General features: G+C 31.7%; 2 protein-coding genes across 4 annotated transcripts; both read left to right on the plus strand.

The window, feature by feature from the left end:
* The first annotated feature begins 632 nt into the window (after nt 1-632).
* LOC140875743 (uncharacterized) lies at nt 633-3,572 on the plus strand. Of its 3 annotated transcripts, none has more exons than XM_073279527.1 (5): nt 633-658; nt 983-1,480; nt 1,794-1,969; nt 2,124-2,894; nt 3,073-3,572. In XM_073279527.1, exons 2-5 carry the CDS (start codon nt 1,155-1,157, stop codon nt 3,429-3,431), a joined length of 1,632 nt encoding a protein of 543 aa, XP_073135628.1. In that variant the 5' UTR covers nt 633-658; nt 983-1,154; the 3' UTR covers nt 3,432-3,572. The 3 variants fall into 3 exon arrangements, with proteins under 3 accessions (XP_073135628.1, XP_073135627.1, XP_073135625.1); XM_073279526.1 differs by lacking the exon at nt 633-658 and adding an exon at nt 659-744; XM_073279524.1 differs by lacking the exon at nt 633-658 and adding an exon at nt 674-898.
* A 7,786-nt stretch (nt 3,573-11,358) lies between these two features.
* On the plus strand, nt 11,359-18,971 carry LOC140861717 (DNA (cytosine-5)-methyltransferase 1-like). Its single transcript, XM_073264750.1, has 12 exons — nt 11,359-12,998; nt 13,722-13,756; nt 13,868-13,970; nt 14,238-14,342; nt 14,434-14,553; nt 14,711-14,804; nt 15,011-15,210; nt 15,302-15,367; nt 15,464-15,706; nt 15,918-15,976; nt 17,445-17,511; nt 17,621-18,971. Exons 1-12 carry the CDS (start codon nt 11,475-11,477, stop codon nt 18,812-18,814), a joined length of 3,810 nt encoding a protein of 1,269 aa, XP_073120851.1. The 5' UTR covers nt 11,359-11,474; the 3' UTR covers nt 18,815-18,971.
* Nucleotides 18,972-22,710: the final 3,739 nt, after the last annotated feature.

The raw sequence follows: 22,710 nt of genomic DNA on the forward strand, positions 1-22,710 counted from the left end.
TGTATCTATTTTTCCACCTATAGGAGAATTTAACTTTGGAAATGAAGAGCAATAAATAGAGATAATCGATCTCCCAATAAATATTTATTTCATATAGTATCTGATTGTTTTCAAAACATAAATTTTAAATGTTAAAGCACACAAAAGTTCTCAGAAGTCGGCCATTGAGTCAAACATACTCATGCAGCTTTATAGCTTTACTTCAGGCGTGCATTTTTATATGCAATATTGTGTATTATTTTATGTTGCTACTTTACAAGATTCCATGCTCGAGATAACTATTAAATTTTATTTGCTGTAAAATGCCACAGCATATAATCATGGAAATCATGCTTAAGAATTACTACTCCTCTCAACTTTTTCCACCACCACCAGTTTTCTGCATACATATAATAATAATTCGCTTTTGAATTTTCAAATTTCAAGATGATTAAATGTTGGTCATGCTGCCTAAAGTTATAGTACGTTATTCCAATTTCAAATCCAAAAATCTAGTAGAAAAAGATGCTTAATAAAGCTAATACTTTACTTTTTTAAAAAAATATATAATAAAAATAATGGTTACCCTTTTGGAATCTAGTTAAGTCACCCCTATCTATGTTCTAGTTTTGTGTTATGTAAGAGACAAACCACTCAACTTCAAGTGGGCATTTTCAAGGTTAATATTAAATTCTCTGTGCATTTTTCATAGGCTTTATCAGTAGACCATGGTAACTCCTGCACAGCATCTTTTGCTAGGCAATGGTGAAGCATTCAAAGGCTTACTTTTTCCCACACACACCCGTGTGTGTGTGTGTTTTGGCAATTTTTATTTGTCTTCAGTGGTTCTTGCTTGACTCCACTGTTCCTTGAATATTTTATTTGCTTGTATCATATGGGACAAATGTTGTTTGTTATGGTGAATATATTTCTGTCCAATAACTGACAATACCGGGACTTAATGACACAAGGAGAATGATTCTAATATTCATTGTTCATATAGGTGTAAAAAACAAGTGATTAAACCGATGTCTTTCGCGGTCTCGAAAGTTTCACAACCAGCTGTTCACTCTGCACAACTGTTCAAGAACCGTTTTTAAGGACACCCTTTGATGCAATGATGCCTCTGCATTGTTGATACCGGATAGAGACTTGTGAGCTTTGGAGTGAGAGGAATGGCGGATACCAGCCCTCAGATTCAAGAAAGGTCGAAAGACTTCGAGGTAGATATGGCGACACCTGATGTTCAGAACGTGGGGATGAAAATTCAGAGAGGTGCGGATATGTATAAAGCGTATGGAGGAATAGAAGAGAAGCCAACTAGGGGAGAAGTTCTTGTTTGGTATTTGTATGGATTGTGCTCCTACTTTGTTCATACGGTCTTGATTCCTATCGTGTTCCCGCTGATCATCAGCCAAACGGTGCCTAGCGCGCCTGAGCCGGATCAAGGTTGGTTGAAGAGCCACAAGGGTTTGAAGTGCAAGCAGAATGAAATGCAACTGTAAGTTATTATGGAAAGTAGTTAACTTTCAGAGGCTTTTTTTTTTTGTTTCAAGAATTTGAGGAGAGAACAGGCAAATAAACTTTTCGAAAAAAATGGTGCTAATGATCTGTGTTGGTTCTGGATCTTGGGAGTCTGAAATGATTGATTTGTTTCGAACACTCCAAGAAAACACATTCAAACTACAGATGTTCTGTGATTCTTGATGTTTCTGTCCGAGTTCGAGGTGTTTTATGCTTTTGTTTAGTGTTTGGTTTAACAAGAGAGACTCTTGTGAAGACAGAAAGACTAATTTTCATGTCCTGAATCACAGATATGAAGGGCTGGTACACCGGGCGGTTGACGTCGGTAGCCTGAATTTCTCCCCACTCCAATGGACTTCAATTTCTTGGATCACAGGACTCATTCTCTCAGCACCAATTCTTGGCTTTGTTTCAGTAAATCTTGACTATGGTCACAACCAACAGCTAATAGCAGGGGCAGCCACAGGTATGAATCTCTTAAAGGAAAAAATTATGTCGAAAAAATAACTTTTCCCACACTGAATTTACTGAATCTTCTTATAGCAATCCCATCGTATGGAAACTATTTGTTTGATGTCATGTTTGATATTGAAAATATCTGGATCCGTCTCTATCCGCAGGCATCGGAGCCCTTTTCTGCCTCCCAGCTGGATTCTTCAAGAAGTCCTGGATCTTCCCACCATACATTGCGGCCATAGTGACAGCAAGCACCATAGTAGGAGCCACCCACGCTCGCCACCTCGGCCTAATGATCCGCGGATTCACCGGCTCCACCATCCATAAACGCCAGTTCGCCGACAGAAGATCATTTGGAAGCTGGCTATCTCTATACTCCACCGCAGCAGGATGCTTAGGAGCAGCCATAATGGCTTCTTTCACATATCACATGCTTAGCCAATCTGATCACTTTACTGCCTTGTGGGTTGTCTCGATTTTCAGTGGCCTCAAATGGGGTGTAGGAATGATCCACATTTTCAGCACTAACAGAGCTAATTCAAGTTACACTGACTCACTATCGAATTCAAATCCCCTGATCCACGTCGTGTCGATTTTCAAATACCCTCAAGCAGCAGGGAGTCTTGCAGGAGTTTTCCTCTCATCTTTCACCACAACATGCGTTTTCGCGGGAGGGTTGCTCTATGCAATAGGGTATCTATGTATAAAAACTGAGAGTATTTTGTATCTTTGGTTAGCATATTTCGTGTGCCCTTTGTTGTCTCTCCCTTTGGCACATCCACTACAGCAATTCATGAGGGCGGATGCTGAGAAAATGCAGCTTCTCGGGTTCATACTATCGACGTTCACTTCAGGGTTCGGATTCTATTATAAGACGAGCATTTGGAGCACAGGCAGCATCCTTCTTTTTGCTGCCATCCAAGGAAGTTCAGCAGGTTTGTTCTTATACATCTTATTACATCTATGACTCACCTATACACAACCAAGCACACCCCATAACTGCTTTCTTTAGAAGTCGAGGCAGGATCGTAACAACTCACGAAAAAACTAAACTTATGCATTCAAGAATCATGCATCTTCCAATGCCACCAAACTCACTACAAGTCTTGACAGGACTGCTGCACGCATTCGGAAGAGTTCTGTGGCTGGACTGCTCACCGGTAGGCAAAGAAGGCGCGTTTTCGGTGTGGTTCTCGTGGGCTAGAGCTCTGGGAGCTTGCGCGGGGTTCGCGTTAGCAACAGGCATGCCTGGAAACGTTGGAAAGACATTTGGAGTGTCGTTTTGTGCCGGAATCATTGGAATGATCATTGTAATATTTGGAAACATTAGCAGTCTCAGAGGAGCCAAAGCTGCAGGACATGTGATCAGAAGTGAGAACGCTTCGCCACTTCATAAACATGAAGATGGGAGTGATTATACGAAAGGATCAGCTACAATGGAGGATCCAACTCAAAGAAAGATCGAAGTTTGAGCTTTGCTTCTTCTTCTTTTCTTCATTTTCCCCCTTTGTTTTTCTTTTGGATGGTTATTTTTCTTCAAGTTTTCTTTTCTCTTTGTTTTTTGGGGGGTTTATTTAATAAGTTGCTTAGAAATGTAATTTTATTTTATTTTTTAGCAATTTGAAGTGTTTGATTGATGTCAACTTCGTTAAAAAAAGATTATGGTAATTTTATATAGTTGATTTTCCATAATGATTCTCCACAACAAAAATTAAGGTTCTTTTTTATTTTTTTTCCTTGTAATCAAAGTAAAATTGAATATTATTATTTTTTTACTGTTTGATATTATTTTTTCTATTGTCTACAAGTGAGATTATATTATAAATTTATAGTTAAAACAAAAGTATGAAGACATATTAATTAATTGAATATTGGTTTTGATTAAAAGGAAACAAATGTTACTTTCATTTAATACAGTTTTAAGATTGCATGAAGTCTCGAGCTGGCATACCGTATCGAAATATCGGAATTTTAGCATACCGTACCGAAATTTTTTCGATATACAGACATTTTTTTGGTATACCGAATTTTTTTTTCGATATCTATACGATATCAATATGGATTTTTTTCGTACCAAAGTTCCGGAATTTTACTATCGATATCGATATAAATTTTTTCATACTAATATTTATAGTAAAGTATACCGAAAAACCACCCCTATTTGCATCATTCCCCTATGACGTTTTTGCAATAAGAAATTGATCAAGAAGAATGATTGGTTCCCTCCAACATGGGGCAGTCGTTAGCCTCTTCTCTCTTCTTTTTGGTATTCTTGAAAAAATTGTTACGGTATGAATTCTGTTTTTTTTAAATTGATTTTTTATTTTGCTTTTATTGTAATCTAGTTGGCTATAAAGATCATGTTTAATAATATTTTTAGAGAAGGTGAATGTAATTCTGATTTTCAATGGAAATGTTTTGCAACTTGTGTGGATTAATCTCCTGTGAGGAGAATATTGTGAGGAAAGGTAAAGAACAAGTGGGATGCCAAGATCTATAATCAATCCTCTCAAAAAAAGATTTATCATCAGCACGTATGTTTTTCATTTCATTATAATGTATCACATAGTTACATTTGAATCGTTATGATAAAGATTCATAGCTCGAAATTCACTTCAACATTTCCATATTTATTGAATATCATTAATTAAATTATAAAATAATTAGACCAAATTTTATTGGTTCATCGGAATAAACCTCAATATCAATAAACTCTGGTATATATATACAATATTAACCCAATAAATAATAAATATTGTTGTGATAATTGAATCAAAATCAAACTAAAGCGAAGCGAATAATTTCTTCTCACCAGTCAACATAGTAATTCAAGCAATAGGTTGAAAAATATATTTATATACTAAAAAAATTAAGAAAAATATTTTTGGATTCAACTATTATGTAAGGATATTATTGATAATGAGTTACATCATTAAGAGATAATCGAAACTAATAAAGTACATCAAATTCCCAAACTGACATTAAACATGAATATCAACAATTGGAAACTAATGACAATAATCACAAAAAAAAAAAAAAAAAAAAACCTAATGAAAACAGAGTGGGGAAAAAAGAACGACAGGTGGATAGTCAAGAAAAAAATGTAAGATTCAGCTCAAATCACTGTTGAGCAATTCCTAAAACCATTGTTCTAAAAAAAACGAGATTAAACGGGGATTAAACGTGAAATATGATGAAAATGCTAAGATTCGGGTAAAAATGAGGAAAAATTGGTCAATTCTAAGTTGACCATATTAAACATAATTAAATATGTTTAATTGAGATTAAACGTGATTTTTTTAAAAAAAATTAGTTTTTTTATTTTTTTTAAATAAATTATATCAATTTAAAAATTTCAAAATAAAACCATTTTCTTCAAAATCAAATAAATACATCCGGTCATATTTTTCAAAACTATTTTCTTCAAAATTCTTGTGTTCTAGGTAATATTTAATATTTTTTATGTGGTTTAACTATAGGCATTGTTAAAAATTATAATTTTGATATTTTTGTGCTTTTAAAATTTTTAAAAATTGTGTGTTACTATTAAATTAATTATTATATTTGTGTGTTATTTAGCCAATATATTGATAATAGATAATTAAAATTTTAATAAAAACTTAAAACATTTTTTTACGTTTTAACTTTTATTAAACACGTTTAAACTTGTGATACTTGAAACTTGATCTCGACGTTTCATCAAGTATCGCGTTTTTTAGAACTTTGCCTAAAACACACAAAAACATTTGAAAAGGTAAATTTCACTTATTCTATTAAAATTTAATAGAAATTACCTAATTAAAATTTTAGAAATTACCTAATTAAGGAAAGATTGGAATTTAGTTTTCAAATATATACATAATTTTCAAGTGTATAGCTATAACTTGCGCTTATTACGTACTAAGATATATTATAGCATGAGATGATAGGAAAATTCAACATCATATAATGTACAAAGTCAGAAACAGGAAAAATTTCAACTTATTCCATGGATATTACTCATGGGACATGTGTATGTATTTTATTTGTTTAAATTATGTGGGTCCCATATAATTCAGTGGGATCTACATGATTTGAACCCATCAGTGATTGTCATATATCCCATGGGTAGGATCCAGAAACAGACCAACATCTCATGTTTAAATCAATTGCATTCATGTTCACTATTTGCAACAAGAAGAAGAAGGGAACATGCAGATGGACCATTTCAATCAATTGCATTAATGTTCATTATTTGCCACAAGAAGGGAACATATGCAGATATGGACCATTATTCTTTATCTGCAATTATTGTTAAATAAACTATTATTATAATGTTTTATTATAATATTTTTTTGTTACCGCATGATATATCATGAGTAGGTTTTCGCATTAAAATTGTTTCTTTGATATAACATAGAATCTCCTATCCGACACGTTCGTAAAAAATTCAAATCTCTTGGAAGTTGAATTACACGTATATTAGGCATTGATAAACAAAATGATTATATGAATGAATATGAAATATATTTTAATTGCGTTATTAATACTGATCGATCATCACACGTCTCTGGATCCCCAATGATGGGTAGAATAGTAATTTTATATAGTTGATTTTCCATAATGATTCTTCACAACAAAAATTAAGGTTCTTTTTTATATTTTTCCCCTTGTACTCAAAGTAAAATTGAATATTATATATTTTCAAAAAAAAAATTGAATATTATAATTTATTACACATAAAATCTTTAATGATACGGTCTCAGAGATCAATTTTGTGAGAAAAATATCTTATTTGGATCATCCATTAAAATTTTTAATTTTTATTATAAATATTAACAAAATTAACATATTTCAAAGATAAAAATATGTGTATATATATCACAAAAGACTTCTCTTTAATACATGTATTTTTGCCAAAAGCCCATTTTTCATGCTCCGTGCATCCCAACATGATCATTGTTTTTGGTTGAATTTTTTTCACTATTTTCCAAAAATATTATACTAATATATATACAAAACTCTCATCAAACCCTTTTACATGTTAATTTTGTTATCCAGATCATATTGACTCATGAAAAAGTAATATTACTTTTTAATCTATATATAGATCTGATTGATCAGTCTCATGAATAAATATTTGTGACACCGTATCAAAGAAAACCTACTCATATATCATACGGCAACAAAAAATATATTATAATAAAACATTATAATAGTTTTATTTAACAATTTAGAATATGATTTGACATCAAACAAAATAATGATCTTTTTGACAAACAAAATCTAACATGATTTTTGTTTTCTAAAATTTTCGCTAAAATTCTCAATCCAATTAGAGATCGAAACGTAAACATACACAACCAATAATTTACCTAAAAAAAGGGTAAAGAAAACAAGAATTTGTAGTTTTTTTTAAATAAAAAAAAAAAGAATTTGTAGTCCAAGAATGCTAAATAAAAACCTTTAAAATAGTCAAATAAGGAAAGATTCGATCTTTTAATTAGACCAATCGTTTCCCCCTTTAAGGGGTTTCCAGTGAAATTTATTTTAAAATTCTCTTTGGAGGAAAAAAAAAATGTAAATCATAAAAAAAGGGTCAATCCGGTGCTCCTAGAAAAGGAGGTACGATTTCTTGAAGTTTTTAATGTTCTTTTGGTTTACTGGTATTAATTGTTTCGGGAAGAATACAAATCAATTTCTTATCTAATTTGATATGTATGCGTGTTTGTACCTTGTGATGATTGGGAGAATAACACATCAAATTCTTGTTTTTGCCTTTTACATGTTAATGAATTTGCATTTCAACAACTTGGAGGCATTTCATTTTCTCCCTTCCAGCAACACAATAAATTCCTTACATTTCGCCATAATGTTGTGAAATTTCATGAACAAACGAATGTTGTTCTTATTAACAATGTCATAAACATCTCTCAATATTAAAAAAAAAAATCTGATCATCTCATTATAAAAAAATAAATAAATAATCCAAACTGTGAAAACTAGGGAGCCAACACAAAATCTCCGAGGAAGGACAGAGGCACGTACCGCCGCCATGAATCACTTGGCAGCCAACACACGTGCCACCATCTTTCTCCCCCTCATCGTCGCCGCCTTCTTCCTCCTCCTGCTTTCCACCCGGACGACCGCCAAGAAAAACGAGAAGATGATCGTGATAACCAACGTCCACAAGAACTATCTCAGCCTTCGCTGTTTTTCATTCGAAGATAGCTTCAACGTTATTCACCTGAGGTCGTGGCAGACGTACGAATTCAACATCAGCATACGCACCTTCTATCCCTCCGCGACCATGTTCAACTGCTCCACCAACATGGGAAACTTTGTCGTGTTCAAATACGACTACCAATGTAGCGACGAGAAATATGAGACGTGCGATTGGAAGTTCGACGAGGACAACGCATACCGTTTCGAGCCAAAGTGGGGAAATTGGTCGAGTTACGACTATGATCCCAATTATGAGTCACTTACTAGAGGTGGAGTCATCAAAGGGTACTATGCTAACTGATCGGAATTCATACACATATGCATGTACACATTTTGCCAATATTTCATGCAAAATGTAAAACATAAATATATTTTTTGTTAGCTACGTACGTACGTACATTGATAGATGATGAATTAATGTAATTGGATGCACAAACTATGATGCGTGAAGCCTTGATCATTTGTTGTGTGATTGTGGTATGAAAATTTTCTAAGTTTTCAATTGTATTTGTTTGTCTCAAATGTATAAGATTGTCTTTCGTTTTACACACACATTAAAACATCATTGGAAAAACAAAGTTTACTAAAAAAATTAATGAAGTCTATAATGGGATTAGGGCTGGGGTAAAATACCGAAAACTCTGGTATACGGCCGCATTTATCGTATCGAAAAATACATCATATGCCGAATTTGATGGTATACCGAAAAATTCGATATCGGTATCGGTATGACACTAAAATATTTTCGGTATTTCGATATACCGAAAAAATCATTTATATTAAAAATTATAATAATAATTTTGTATTGGGTTCAATCAATTTCGGTATGCACGGTATATTATCGCCTTACCGGTAACGTACCGAAAGAAGATGAACACATTTATATATAATTTCGGTATGAACGGTATATTATCGGTAACGTACCGAAATTTTGATATACCGATATTTCGGTACGGTATCGGTTTGAAATTTATATCGTACCAAACATTCGGTATAGCGACGTTTCGGTATACCAAATTTTTGGTACGGTATCGGTATCATATTTTTCAATACCGAATATTTTGATACGGTATACGGTATTTGTTGAAAATCTCGGTATACCATACTGATCCACCCCTAAATAGGATGGATGAAAAGATTTAAGTTTAAAGCAATTGAAGTTATTTTAGGTAAAGAAAAAAGTGCACCAAAAAAAAAGTTTATGTTTTTACTTTTTGTTATTATTATTATTTTTTTTTGAAATAAAGTTTTTACTCATTTAAGATGAACCTATATGTAGATGTGTTAAAACGGGTTAGGTTGGCCCATCCCACCATATAAAATAAGTGGGTTGAGTTGACATTTTCTCAACACATCTAAAAGGTGGGCCGGTCCGCCCCGCTTAATGGTGGGTTGCGGGTTGGCCTGCCAAAACCCGTCAAATTACAAGTAGGTCCGCTGAATTGGCCTGTCCCGCCACTTAAATAGGGGGATTGAGTTGTTGTTTTCCAATCCTCCTAAAAGGTGGGCTAACCCGCCCCTCTAATGGTAGGTTGCGAGGACCGGCCCATTTTGACAACTCTACCTATATGTCTGAATTTGGTTTTCTTGTAATATTTTTGAGTTTCCATGTCAATTAAAATAACAACCAATTAAATGTAAATTTAAACTAACATAGCTAAAACAAATTTAAAAATAAAAACGCAGTACACAAGTTCAACTCATAACATTAGCCATTATATATTAAAGCACACGCGTTTGTTATATTTTAAACACATATAACGTGTGTGTCACGTTTATTAGTTTAAATAAGATAATGCTATGTGTATATATATCCTTACATAGAGGGTTACACGTCCTATAAATTAGAAAAGTATATCAAAATTCTTTTAAAATAACTTTTTTCAATCGTTTGTCTTGCTCAAAAAAACTCTCAACGAAAATATTATTATTATTTATTTTATTATTTATTGTGCAGTTTTACGGGTGTCAAAATTAAACTCAAACCGAGTTAACAAAAAAATTATCGGATTAAGATTGAGGTTTTGAAGTTCGGGTTGGACCCAAAATATTTGATTTTTTATTTTTAACTAAATAATTAAATACACATAATAATAATCAATATATATTGATGTAAATACATAATAACAAAATCTCCCTTATATAATTTTATATAATTTAAATTTGAAAGTTTAATTGTATGAAATATAAAATATACTTACTTCAGAAAATACAAATTATTTTCAAAAATCAATTTTTTACAAAATAATTATTACACGTTGAAAATCTATGATATAATATACAATAATTTTTTTTCAAACATACAATATATAAAAATATAGTAAATATTTTTTAATTCTATAAATAAGTAAAAAAAATTAAAAAATTTCTCAAACCAAACCCGAATAAATCAATAGCGACCGACCCAAACTCGACTAACCCAATCCTCCCAAACCTACACGATTTGTTTTTTTAAAAAAATATTAATTATTACCCATAATAATAAATATATTTTAATTTAAATACATAATAATAAAATCTCGTTTATATTAAAAATTTTAAAATATATTTACTATAAAAAATAAGCAATTTTTTTAACTCAGTAAAAAATTATATATATTTTAATAATTATTTTTATAAAATTTTATAAAATAATGATTTTTGTTGAACACGGTAAAATTAATTTTATAAATAAGTAATAAAATAAAAAATAATTATATTTTAACGAAAAAATTTTTTGAGCAAGACAAAGAATTGTAGGTTGAAAAAAAGGAAATTTTAAAAAAAAAATTGAGATACTTTCTTAATTTAATAAGACTTATAAACTTTATATAAGACTCGGCATTGTTTGGTTTGATGTATTATTAATCTATGTACCTTATTCCATTTAATTTCGCGTTATTTTCGTCATAGTATTTATCCATCTATTAATTATTAATTTTACATCAATTAAATCAAATAAATTATAATATATCCATCAAATCAAATAATGTATTAACTATTATTTTTTATTTATTTTTAATTTACATTATATTACTTATCTATGTGTTGCTTATTCTATCACTCAAACCAAACCATGTCTAATGTACATATAAGATTATCTTGGTTTTTAATAGAAGGTAGATATTTATTTTAAAGATATTCGTTACTATTTATTGTTTTGTTGGAGAAAGCTGGAAAAAAAATGTGGATATGGTTATATAATATTTGACGTTGGAAGATTTAAATAGCTGGAGAAGCAGTTCAAGTTCTCTCGACTCTTGAGATCCAATCTCAATCCTCGCGCTCCGCGGCCTCAGCTTCACGCTCCGGCGGCGGCGGCGGCGGCGATTATGGATAGAGAAGCAGCATTCCACCACAAGTCCCAATCAAGGAAATCTCCGAGACGTTCTTCCTCAACTAAATTCATATCCACACCAGCTGATGCAAATGCAGCTGCTATGTTGGCTCTGTCATTGCATGTTATCGATCCCCAGCCTTTGAGAGTCCTCGTTCCTTTTCTGGATGAGGATAATTCTGTTCGCAGATCGTCAAGGTTTACTGCCAATAAGTACAGATCGCCAATTGAAGAGATAAGCGGAAGCAGGAGTCCAGATTCTTTGGATTTATCTAAATTGAGAAAGTCTCCTAGATTTTCTTCTTCTTCGTCATCTTCAGTCCCGGCTTTGACTTCGGGGAATGTCAAGGTTGTTGATTCATCTCAATTGAGAAGGTCTCCTAGATTTTCTCCTTCTTCTTCAGGCCCGGCGCTGACCTCGGGGAATGTCAAGATTGTGAAAAGTTGCCGTTCTATGGGTAAGGAAGCTGATGCGGGTCCAGTTTTGAAGAAGGGGAGAGTGGGTTTTGATGATCGAAGTTTGTGGAGATTGAGTGCGTGTAAAAAGGGGACTTCAGAGTGTGAATTACTTGCATTGCCTGAGCCTGGTTCGGGGTCTTTGAGTGAAGGTAATTTGAGTACTAAGTGCTTAAGATCAAGAACTTCGGTAGTGCATGTGTGGAATGGGAAAGATGTTGTGGAGAAAAGTGGTTTCAAGAAAACAAATGGTGATGGTTTCAGCATGAATGAGAAGAGCTTAAGATCTCGAAAAATAAAATACCCTTTAATTCAATCACCCCGGAGTGCGGAAAACAAATCTTTGGACAGAAGCCATAGGAAGTCCCCTAGGTTAAATCCTGCTGTTAATATTGAGCCACCTGTAGTGCAGAAAAGTGCTTCTGCAGAGAAGCGCTTAAAATCAAAGAACGTTCAAGTTAACGTGGGAAAAAAGACAAAGGAGGAGCAAAAAAGTTTGAAGAGAAATGGGGATTTACAGTCTCAAACTAAAGAGTATAATTTGATTGATTGTCCTTTAGCTGCAGAATACAGCAGTGTGAAACGTGGTTTAGAGACCTCTCCGAGGTTTAATGAGGACGTTTCTGGTGGAAGCTTGAAAGTTGAGACGCTTTTCATTCCTGACATTCCTTCCACAAAGAAAAGAGCTTCTTTCATAGAGAACTCTCCCTTAAAATCAACAACAGTTAGTATGCAAGATGGGATGGAGAATTGTGCTTCAATTGATTTGATTGAATTGACTGATGCTTTCAAGTACATGGATTTGAATAAATGTGATTCAGAAGTGACTATTAAGTGCTTTAGGTCTAGAAATATTCAACTGAAAGTGGATGCCAATGGAAGCTCCGGTGAAAAACTGATGCAAATTGAAATGCATAGTTCCAAGAAAGAACAATGCTCAGAAAAGAATGGAGAGTTAGGGAAAAAGGTGGGAAATCAAAAGATAATTGTATGTACGTTTGTGGGCAAGCCGATTCCAGAAGAAGAAGCTCGGAAAAGGTGGCGGTGGCGATATGAACTAAAGGTGAGTGATTTTTTATTTTGCTAGAGGAATAATCCGCTTTGGAAGTACTATATGAACTAAACTATTGCTACTTATATTTGTGGTTGTTTGAAGCATCTCATATTCTATTTATTCATATGCTCAATTTTTGGCAGTCATTATATGCATAGTTCTTGGGTTATTCTGGAAATTTTATACAAAGAGGGAATATACTGTGAAACGCAGCAGAGTATACAATAATGTCAGTCTTCTGACATTTGGATGCATCCGGGAGTGCTTGTGAAAGATTTCAATATCATTGTTTCCTGTTTCTCTATGGGTTTAATCAGATTGCTACATTTTCCTTCTTCATTTGATGATGTGAGGGGTGTATTCAGATGGAATAATGGGTTACATGAGAAGAAAGTAAGCTAGCACAGGCTCTAGCCGTGTCATAAATAATATCAAAGTAGAAAATCGTGAGTCTCTCAAAGTATTATAAACTAAACTTAACAATAAGGTAAGAAAGTGAACGTTTTATCTAAGAAGCTTAAACATATAAATAAATAAAAAGCTCACCTGACTCACCTCAGGCTTATTTGCCATAATGGATACGCGATTTCACCCCTCATTGTTATTATTATAATTTTAGTTTGACAGAGTTTTCGATTTTCTACTTCTTCTTCATTTGCTGCATGGGTCCGTATGAATATGAAGCAATTTATGTTACCATCTCTGACATTGATAGATTTTTTTACTTTGCAGAGCCAGCAAAGAGGTCGAGAAGGTTGGAAAATTAAGTGAGTGAACCCTAAGAACTTCTGGTGGTAACATGTTGTGACCCTAATTCACCATGTTTCACATTTTCAGTTTGGCTTTGCGTTTTACTAATTTCATCTTCATGCCTATAGTGCCGGCGAAGAAGATGAAATTATATTGAACGTGGATTGCCATTACGCTCAGGCCAAAGTTGGTTGCACTATTCTAAACATTGGAGATTGTGTGTATGTAAAGGTAATTTACTTAAGTACTTGTCTGATAATGTCATCCAAGCTTCATTCTTCTGTGTATACATTTCTTTACCCATTTTTCAAAAAAATTTTTTGCATTGTCTGAATATCTAGACTGGAATTGTATTCTACTAGAAGCCTCTTGGTTGTAATCATTGGTGATTTTTGGTAATTGTTATTAGTCCTAGCTTTAGATATGAGCCTCCTATGACAATACTAAATGCACAACTGCTTTAACATTGCAAGATTGACGTCCTAGCAACTTCTTCAGGGTGAGGGAGAAGGAAAACACGTCGGCAGGATCTTGGAATTTTTCAGAACGACAGAGGGAGAAGAATACTTTAGGGTACAATGGTTTTACAGGGCAGAAGATACGGTCGGTGGTTGGGATAATGTTATCCATGATTTTTTGTGTGTGTAACACAGGGTTCATTTTTATAATATATTTATATATTTCTGCTCGTCAGGTCCTGAAAGATGTTTCATCGTCGCACGACAAGAGGCGTTTATTCTATTCCACCATAATGAATGACAACATATTAGATTGCATTATTTCAAAAGTCAATGTCGTAAAAATACCACCTACGGTATGTTTCACTTTTAAGAGTAAAAAATTTACCTTTTTTTCCTATCTGCTTTCTGTCTTCTCGAACTTCCTGTACATTCTTGTTTCTTGTCCTTTATAATTTCGATTGATTTTGCATCTTCTACTCTTTGATGACCTGCTGCCTTTCTATTCCTCAGCAATGCCTAAAATCAAATCCCATTCGATCGGCTGCATTTTATTATGATATGGAGTACTGTGTGGACTATTCATCATTCCGAACTCTGGTTACTGGTCAGTGCTTTGGTTAAGATTGTGTTTTTTTCTACATTCTCAGAGTAGAAACTGTCTTCGAACTATAAGAAGAATGTGTTATGTAGAATGTGTTCCTGTTGTTTGATGTGAATTTACCACCAAATGGTTTATGCCTTTTCTTGGCCAAAATTTATTACATGTACCTCTTCGATTATTTAATTATCATGTATCAATCTACAATTCAGAAACAGAGAACTATGATTCATGCTCGTTGAGAAGCATGTGCCTTGACGACAAACCCATTATACTGACGCCATTTGAGGTTTTGCCCGGTTTTCAATCTTCTAAACCACAATTAGCTTTGCTTGATCTATACTCGGGATGTGGTGGAATGTCGACTGGTCTTTGTGTTGGTGCAAAGCTTTCTGGTGTTAATCTTGTGACGGTGAATATTGGATAGACTCTGTACCATATAAGGTTATTCTGTTTTTCAGTTCATTCTATAAATTTTAGTAGTTTTTTCCTTGATTTTTCAGAGATGGGCAGTTGACAGCAACAAATCAGCATGTGATAGTTTGAAACTTAACCATCCAGAAACACAGGTGTGTTAATCACACTGTACTATTCCACCTTATGGAGTTTGTTCTGTTTACTAGCTAAAGGCACAGCAAATTTGAATTAAAATAACCTTTTTACAGGTTAGGAATGAATCTGCTGACAATTTTCTTGAGCTATTGAGGAGATGGGAGCAGTTATGTAAATTGTACGTCTGTGATATAGAAAGGACACTGAAATATGAACTAGATGAACTTGGCGAAGCTGAGGGTAATTGGAGGCAATGTGATGAAGAAGTATCTTCAAAAGAATATGAAGTCTCCGATTTGGTTGATATTTGTTACGGGGATCCTAGTGAAAACGGAAAATGCGGGATACACTTGAAGGTACTGATGAATAATATATATATATATATATTTAGAGGTAGATGAATAATATTTAGTACCTCTGAACTATATGAGACAAATGAAGGAGGACATAATCGATAATCGAGAACTTTGTCTTTTGTTTTTTCTCCACTTTTTTTTCCTGTTTCTTTTCACTATCTTGTGGCGTGTTGAATAGATCGTAGTCATACTTCTTCATCCAATTTTGAAGGTACGTTGGAAGGGGTATGGCGCAGATGAAGATACGTGGGAACCAATTGAAGGCTTGAGGTAAGCCTCTAAGACTATCCCTTTGTTTGGATTCATTTTCCTACTAGTTTTTGGGTCCCCAAAATAAGACCAAATACTGTTATCTAGTTTTATTCTCTTCGCGTATAATATATTTTTAATTATGTTTAAAAATATCATATTTAATCATTATTTTTAATTTAACTTTGATCACCAGTTTCTGAAAATGCAATATTATTTTATTATGTTTTAACATAATGCACCATATTTATCATCATTTTGAAATATCTCACATGCACTATTTTTACACTTTGAAATATCTCATATACAATCAAATTAACTAAATACATACGGTAGAACTTCATCAACCCTATAAACATAGAATTTACGACTAAGAAAAGGGGAGTGTTATTTACACTCTTTAAGTTCCTTAATCAATTTATTGTTAGACAAAATTATCCTTATAATATCTTACATTAAATAACAAAATCTTGCCCTTAAAAAAGTTCACATACAAAAACTTTTAATTTGTTTTATTTTTCAACAACTAAACTTTTATTTAAAATTTAATATTCTTAAATATCGTGACAATTATTTATTAGTAAATATATATATATAATAACAAAAAAAATGGTCTTAAAATTTAATATTGTATATATTTTATCTTAATTATACAAAATATTGGTATTTTTTTCATATTAATTAATATTAATATAATATATAAAATATTGAGATTTGAATAATTTTGATTACCATAATTTTATTAAAGTTTAAGATAAAATACAAATATATTAAAATTTAATGTTAAATTTTTTTTAAAATTTTAAATTTTATGATATATTTTCCTTGATTAAAAAAAATAATTTTTGTAATATAAAGATAACAAAAATTAAAATTAATTTTTGTCTAAATTATTTTTTTTATTTTGAAAAATATTAATACTGGGAAAATAAACTATGAATATGATAAAAATAATATTTTATTTAAAAATAAACTTTTGTTAGCCGTTATATCTATTTTATTAGATATATTATAATAAATTTAAAATGTTAATTTTTTAAAAGTTATAATAAAAAATTAAGAAGATATAGAATTAAGCAAATTAAAATAATAAATACAAACCATGACTTCTTTAATTTCAAAACGTTTAAAAAAATAATAATTCAAATAAAATAAAAGTCACGATTTGTTTTGTGTGCATTTTAAATTTTATGATATTAACAAATTTAATGTCTAGATAACTTATTTTTAAAATTGAAACTTCTAATGAATTTACCAAAAATAAAACAATCAATTAAAGGCAGCATTGTCCATATTTGTATACAATTTAAAAGTGGAGTGTGTTAACAAAAAATGGAGTGTGGACAACACTCCCTTAAAAAATACCTGTGTCAGATTATAAAAACCAAACATATTGATAATATCCAATACAATTTCTCTAACACATCTTTGTATTTGCTAGTTCATATCTTTGAAATGTCACTTGTCCTTCCTTATTCACTTGTTTCAGTAACTGCCAAGAACGGATACAAGAATTTGTTAGGAACGGATTCAAATCCAAAATATTGCCTCTCCCTGTGAGTGTCTTGTTTTCTTGCTGCAATTTTTGTTGTTAAAAATACCAATGCAGTGTCTATTTCTTTATAGTATAACTTTATTCATCTGACAAGCCACCACGGATGCCAGGGTGATGTTGATGTTATCTGTGGGGGCCCTCCCTGTCAAGGCATTAGTGGCTATAATCGATACCGAAACTTTGATTCCCCTCTGGATGATGACAGAAACCGGCAAATAGTGGTCTTCATGGATATTGTGAAGTTCTTGAAACCAAAATATGTCCTGATGGAGAATGTGGTTGACATAATAAGGTTCGACCATGGGTCTCTAGGAAGGTATGCGTTAAGTCGTTTGGTTGATATGAAATATCAAGCAAGGCTAGGCACTATAGCCTCTGGCTGTTACGGTCTTCCACAATTTCGGTTACGTGTTTTCATATGGGGTGCAAATCCTAACGAAAAGCTGCCACAGTTCCCTCTTCCAACACACGATGTTGTAGTTAGATACTGGCCTCCGATTGAATTTGAGAGGAACGTTGTTGGATATGATGAAGGGCAACACCCCTGCTTAGAAGATGCTATTGTTCTCCGTGATTCGATTTCTGATCTCCCAGCTGTTACAGATGATGAGAACCGTGAGGAAATGGCATATCTGACCCCCCCAGAAACGGAGTTTCAAAGATATATAAGGTTGACTAAACAAGAAATGGCAGGCCTTGTTTCAACCACAGATTCAGAAGAAAAATCATCTGATGTTTTATATGACCATCGACCTTCACAGCTATGTAAGCACGATTATCTTCGTGTCTGTCAAGTCCCACACAGGAAAGGAGCAAATTTCCGGGATCTTCCGGGACTTATTGTCGGCAAAGACAATGTGGTTCGCCGTGATCCAACAAAAGAGCCAGTAATGCTACCCACAGGTAGGCCTTTAATCCCTGATTTTGCCCTCCATTTCGAACAGGGTAAGTCTAAAAGACCATATGCTAGACTGTGGTGGGATGAAACCGTGTCAACCATCGTGACATTTCCTAACGTTCGATGCATGGCCATTTTACATCCTGAACAGGACCGAGTTCTAACTATACGCGAATGCGCAAGATTACAGGGCTTCCCAGATTTTTACAGATTCTGTGGTACCATTAAAGAAAGATACTGTCAAATAGGAAATGCGGTGTCCGTCCCTGTGGCACGGGCCTTAGGATATGCACTCGGTATGGCGTACCATAAGGTAAGCGGAGATGAACCGCTCATGACCTTACCACCGAAATTCTTCTCTTTGCTGCCTTCAGTAGACGATGAATCAGTGAGACTGGGGAGTTAAACAGTTCGTTGTACCTTTTCTGTTGTAACATTATGCTAATTTGTGATCCAAGATTTGTTGTGCAGACATGTTTGCATCACTGAACTGTAATAATTGATTGAGTTTGTACCTGATTTATTTGTAACTGATTTCAGTTAACTTAAGGAATGATTTTTAATCTTTCAATTTCCTCATCTCATATTACTGCGCTGTTTTATTGGTCTTAACTAAAGTAAAGAGCTGCAATAGTGATACAACTTTTTTTATGCCAGTTGGAACTCTTTTGTACGTCATAGATCGCATTTCGAAGCTACAGAGGGGTTGGGCTTTGATTGACCCAAAATCATGTGGGTCCATTAGCCCATTTTCGATAATCGGTACCCTTCAGACAAAGATGACAATGAGACAGATCTAGAGAGGGAAATCTGAACCCGAATCCAAAATCCATTAAACTTTTTATCAATTCTTTTTTTTTCTAAGAATTAAATCAAAGTTGTTCCACGAGCATTGATGCTATAGATCTCGCGTAAATAAATTTTTTTATCCAATAATTATGATTTGAAAGTAAAATAAAGGTTACACACGTGACTATACATTAGCTTTCAAATTATTAAACTATCTTAAATGTACTTTTAAAATACTTATTTCAATTAAATTGTATTTGATATAGTTTTTGTAATTTTAAAGTCACATGTAATTATGGATGAGTATAACTTAGAGTGTTCATCGGTTGGTTCAATTCAGTTTTCGGTTTTTATTACAATTTGAGAAATGCATAATTTGATATTCAATCATTTTCCTTTAGTTCGATTCAGTTTTCTGTCAAAATGGATTTGTTATTTCGATTTTGACAATTATGTAAATTTAATAATAAAAATATCTTTAGAATATACTATCTTATTTTTTAGATAATTTATGAGTAAAACCGTTAAATATAAAATCTGAATGAATTAAATTAAAAAAAACAACACAACTAAAAATTATTCAATTCTTCATTCACTAAATATAATTTAACAAAATATACAAGAATAAAAATATATATAAAATCATCAATCTAATAAAATTTCGATTTTTCCAATGGATTTGGTTTAAATTTAGGTTTCTCTAAAAAGGGTTGACCCCGAAGGGCACCCCATCCCACATGAGTCAGAGGCCCATTGACTCATGCGGGGGTTAAATCGAGGGATGTGCACGAGTAAGCAGGGACCCGAGGGAGGGAACAACATGGTCCAACCCTCAGAGCATTACCCAAATATTTCAATGAGGAATATGCTCCACACGAGGATCGAACCCGCAACGCTGGGGAATTTAGGTTTCTTGTTCGATCTTGTGTTTGGTTTCTTGATTTAGATTTGCGGTTTTTAAAATTTTATCCAAAGGTTGAACATCAATGTGATTTAGGGATTTGTTGATGCTGCCACATTTAAACACTTTTCAAATGAGGATTCAACGACTTTGATTTTTTAAAATTAGATTTTGAATTTGATTTATGTTTGCTTTTTTCGATTTAGATTTACACTTTTTATCGGAAGTTTGAAAGACACTATTGCTTAATCTATTATCTATCTCTGTCTAAAAGTTTTACAATTGTGAATCTACAACTTTGTCTTTTTACTTATCTATATCTATATCTATATCATCAATTATAAAATTGTAAACCAAGGTTAAAGTTTTTTATTGTGTATTTTCAACTTTGTCTTTTGTTAGTACACACTCGATAAATTCTATGAGGATACTTTTGTAAAATCAATTATAATGATAAGGTCAAAATTGACAATGTGTGCATATTAGATAAGGTTTCAGTTTCCAAAAAGATCGAAATACCAAAATACTTTTGTTTTTATTTTCTTATAGATAAATTTAACATATTTTTTTCACAAAAAATTTAATTAAATTAAATACTTATCCAATTTCCTAAAATATTGAAACACCAAAATACTTTAGTTTTTATTTGTTTGTAGATGGAATTACATATTTTTTTTAACAAAAAATCTTGTGTATTTTAATTTGCGTAAGGACCTATTGAACTAAATAATTATATTTTCATTGTGTATTTTCAACTTTGTCATTGGTTATTACACACTTGATAAATTCTATGAGGATACTTTTATAAAATCAATTATTATGATAAGGTAAAAATTGACAATGTGTGCATATTAGATAAGGTTTCAGTTTTCAAAAAGATTAAAATATCGAAATACTTTAGTTTTTATTTTCTTGTAGATAAAGTTAACATATTTTTTTCATACAAATTTTAATTAAATTAAATACTTATCCAGTTTCCTAAAAGATTAAAACACCAAAATACTTTAGTTTTTATTTGTTTGTAGATGAAATGACATATTTTTTTAACAAAAAATTTTATATATTTTAATTTGCGTAAGGACCCATTGAACTAAATAATTATATTTTTATTGTGTATTTTTAACTTTGTCATTAGTTAGTAAAAACTTTATTTTGTAAAATCAATTATTATGATAAGGTCAAAATTGACAATGTGTCATATTAGATAAATTTATAGTTTCCAAAAAGATTGAAATACCAAAATACTTAGTCTTTATTTTCTTGCAGATAAAGTAAACATATTTTTTCTACAAAAAAATTAATTAAATTAAATACTTATCTGTTTTCTAAAAGATTGAAACACCAAAATACTTTAGTTTTTATTTATTTTTAGATGGAATGACATAGTTTTTCAACAAAAAAACTTATTTATTTTAATTTGCGTAAGGACTTATTGAACTAAATAATTATATAATTAGTTCATAAATATAACAAAATATCATATTTTTAAACGTTATTAATATATATATATATAATAATAATAATAATAAATTACACATAGGTGTTGAAATAAATCAATTTATGTGAAGTCAAGTTTTAATCCAAAATAATAAATAAAGAACAAACCAACATACAAATATCATATATGTAAAAGTTGAAATTTAAAAGGGTAACTATTTTTTCTCCTAAAAAAATCTAAAAAATATAACAATTATTTTATGAGATGGTGTTACAATTAACATAGGAATATTTTTACAAGAGTTGGAGATGAATACTTCAATTTTTTTTAGCAAAACTATACGATTGATATTATTTAAATATTATTGAAGTATGTAAATATATCTATGTTAATCAATCAACTACGGGTTAGTTAATAAATAAAAAAAATCTAAAAAAATTATGCATAAAACGTCTCACATTAAATTAAATATCCTGTAAAAATTACATTGATGTAAATTTTCAATCAGATAAATAAATAAAGAAAAATATGCAAAAAAACGGTTGAGATAATATGGAATGTTAACATTTGTAATTAAAGACATTCAAAATTCAATCAAAAATTTCAGCAATGGGAGAATTGTAAGAAAAAAAAGATCATTAGATTTCGAAAAAAGAGAAATCAAAAAGAAAAGAGAATATCTAACAAATATATTGATTGTTAACAATACTGACATACAAGTAATGGAAAACGATAACATACCAGAATGCAGATAAGAATGATGAAGTTATTATTATTCTTTGCAAGTAAATATTTTTAGCATAAAAAAGAGACCATCTGATTAAATAATAACGATAGAAAAATGCAAATGATTGATGAAGATAGTATCACAAAAATTGTTATTAAAAACTAGTATTTCGCTGCACGCGTTGCGTGTTCGTACATTTCGTTTTTTTTACGAAGAAAAAAAATAATAAATTGTAAAATTAAAAAATAATAAAAATATAACTTTTTCATAAACAATATATTCATAAAAAATATATATATCTTATAAAGTAAGTGTCATTTTTGTAAATACAATAATATCAAAGGGCACAAAGTGAGCTTTTAATGACCAGAAAAGATGAAACCTTATAAAATGACTATTTTGCCCAATAATTTTGGTTTTATTGAAAATTAAGTTAGGAGATAATGA

This window comes from Henckelia pumila, chromosome 1, assembly GCF_033568475.1.
Source record: "Henckelia pumila isolate YLH828 chromosome 1, ASM3356847v2, whole genome shotgun sequence".
Classification (NCBI taxonomy): Eukaryota; Viridiplantae; Streptophyta; class Magnoliopsida; order Lamiales; family Gesneriaceae; genus Henckelia; species Henckelia pumila.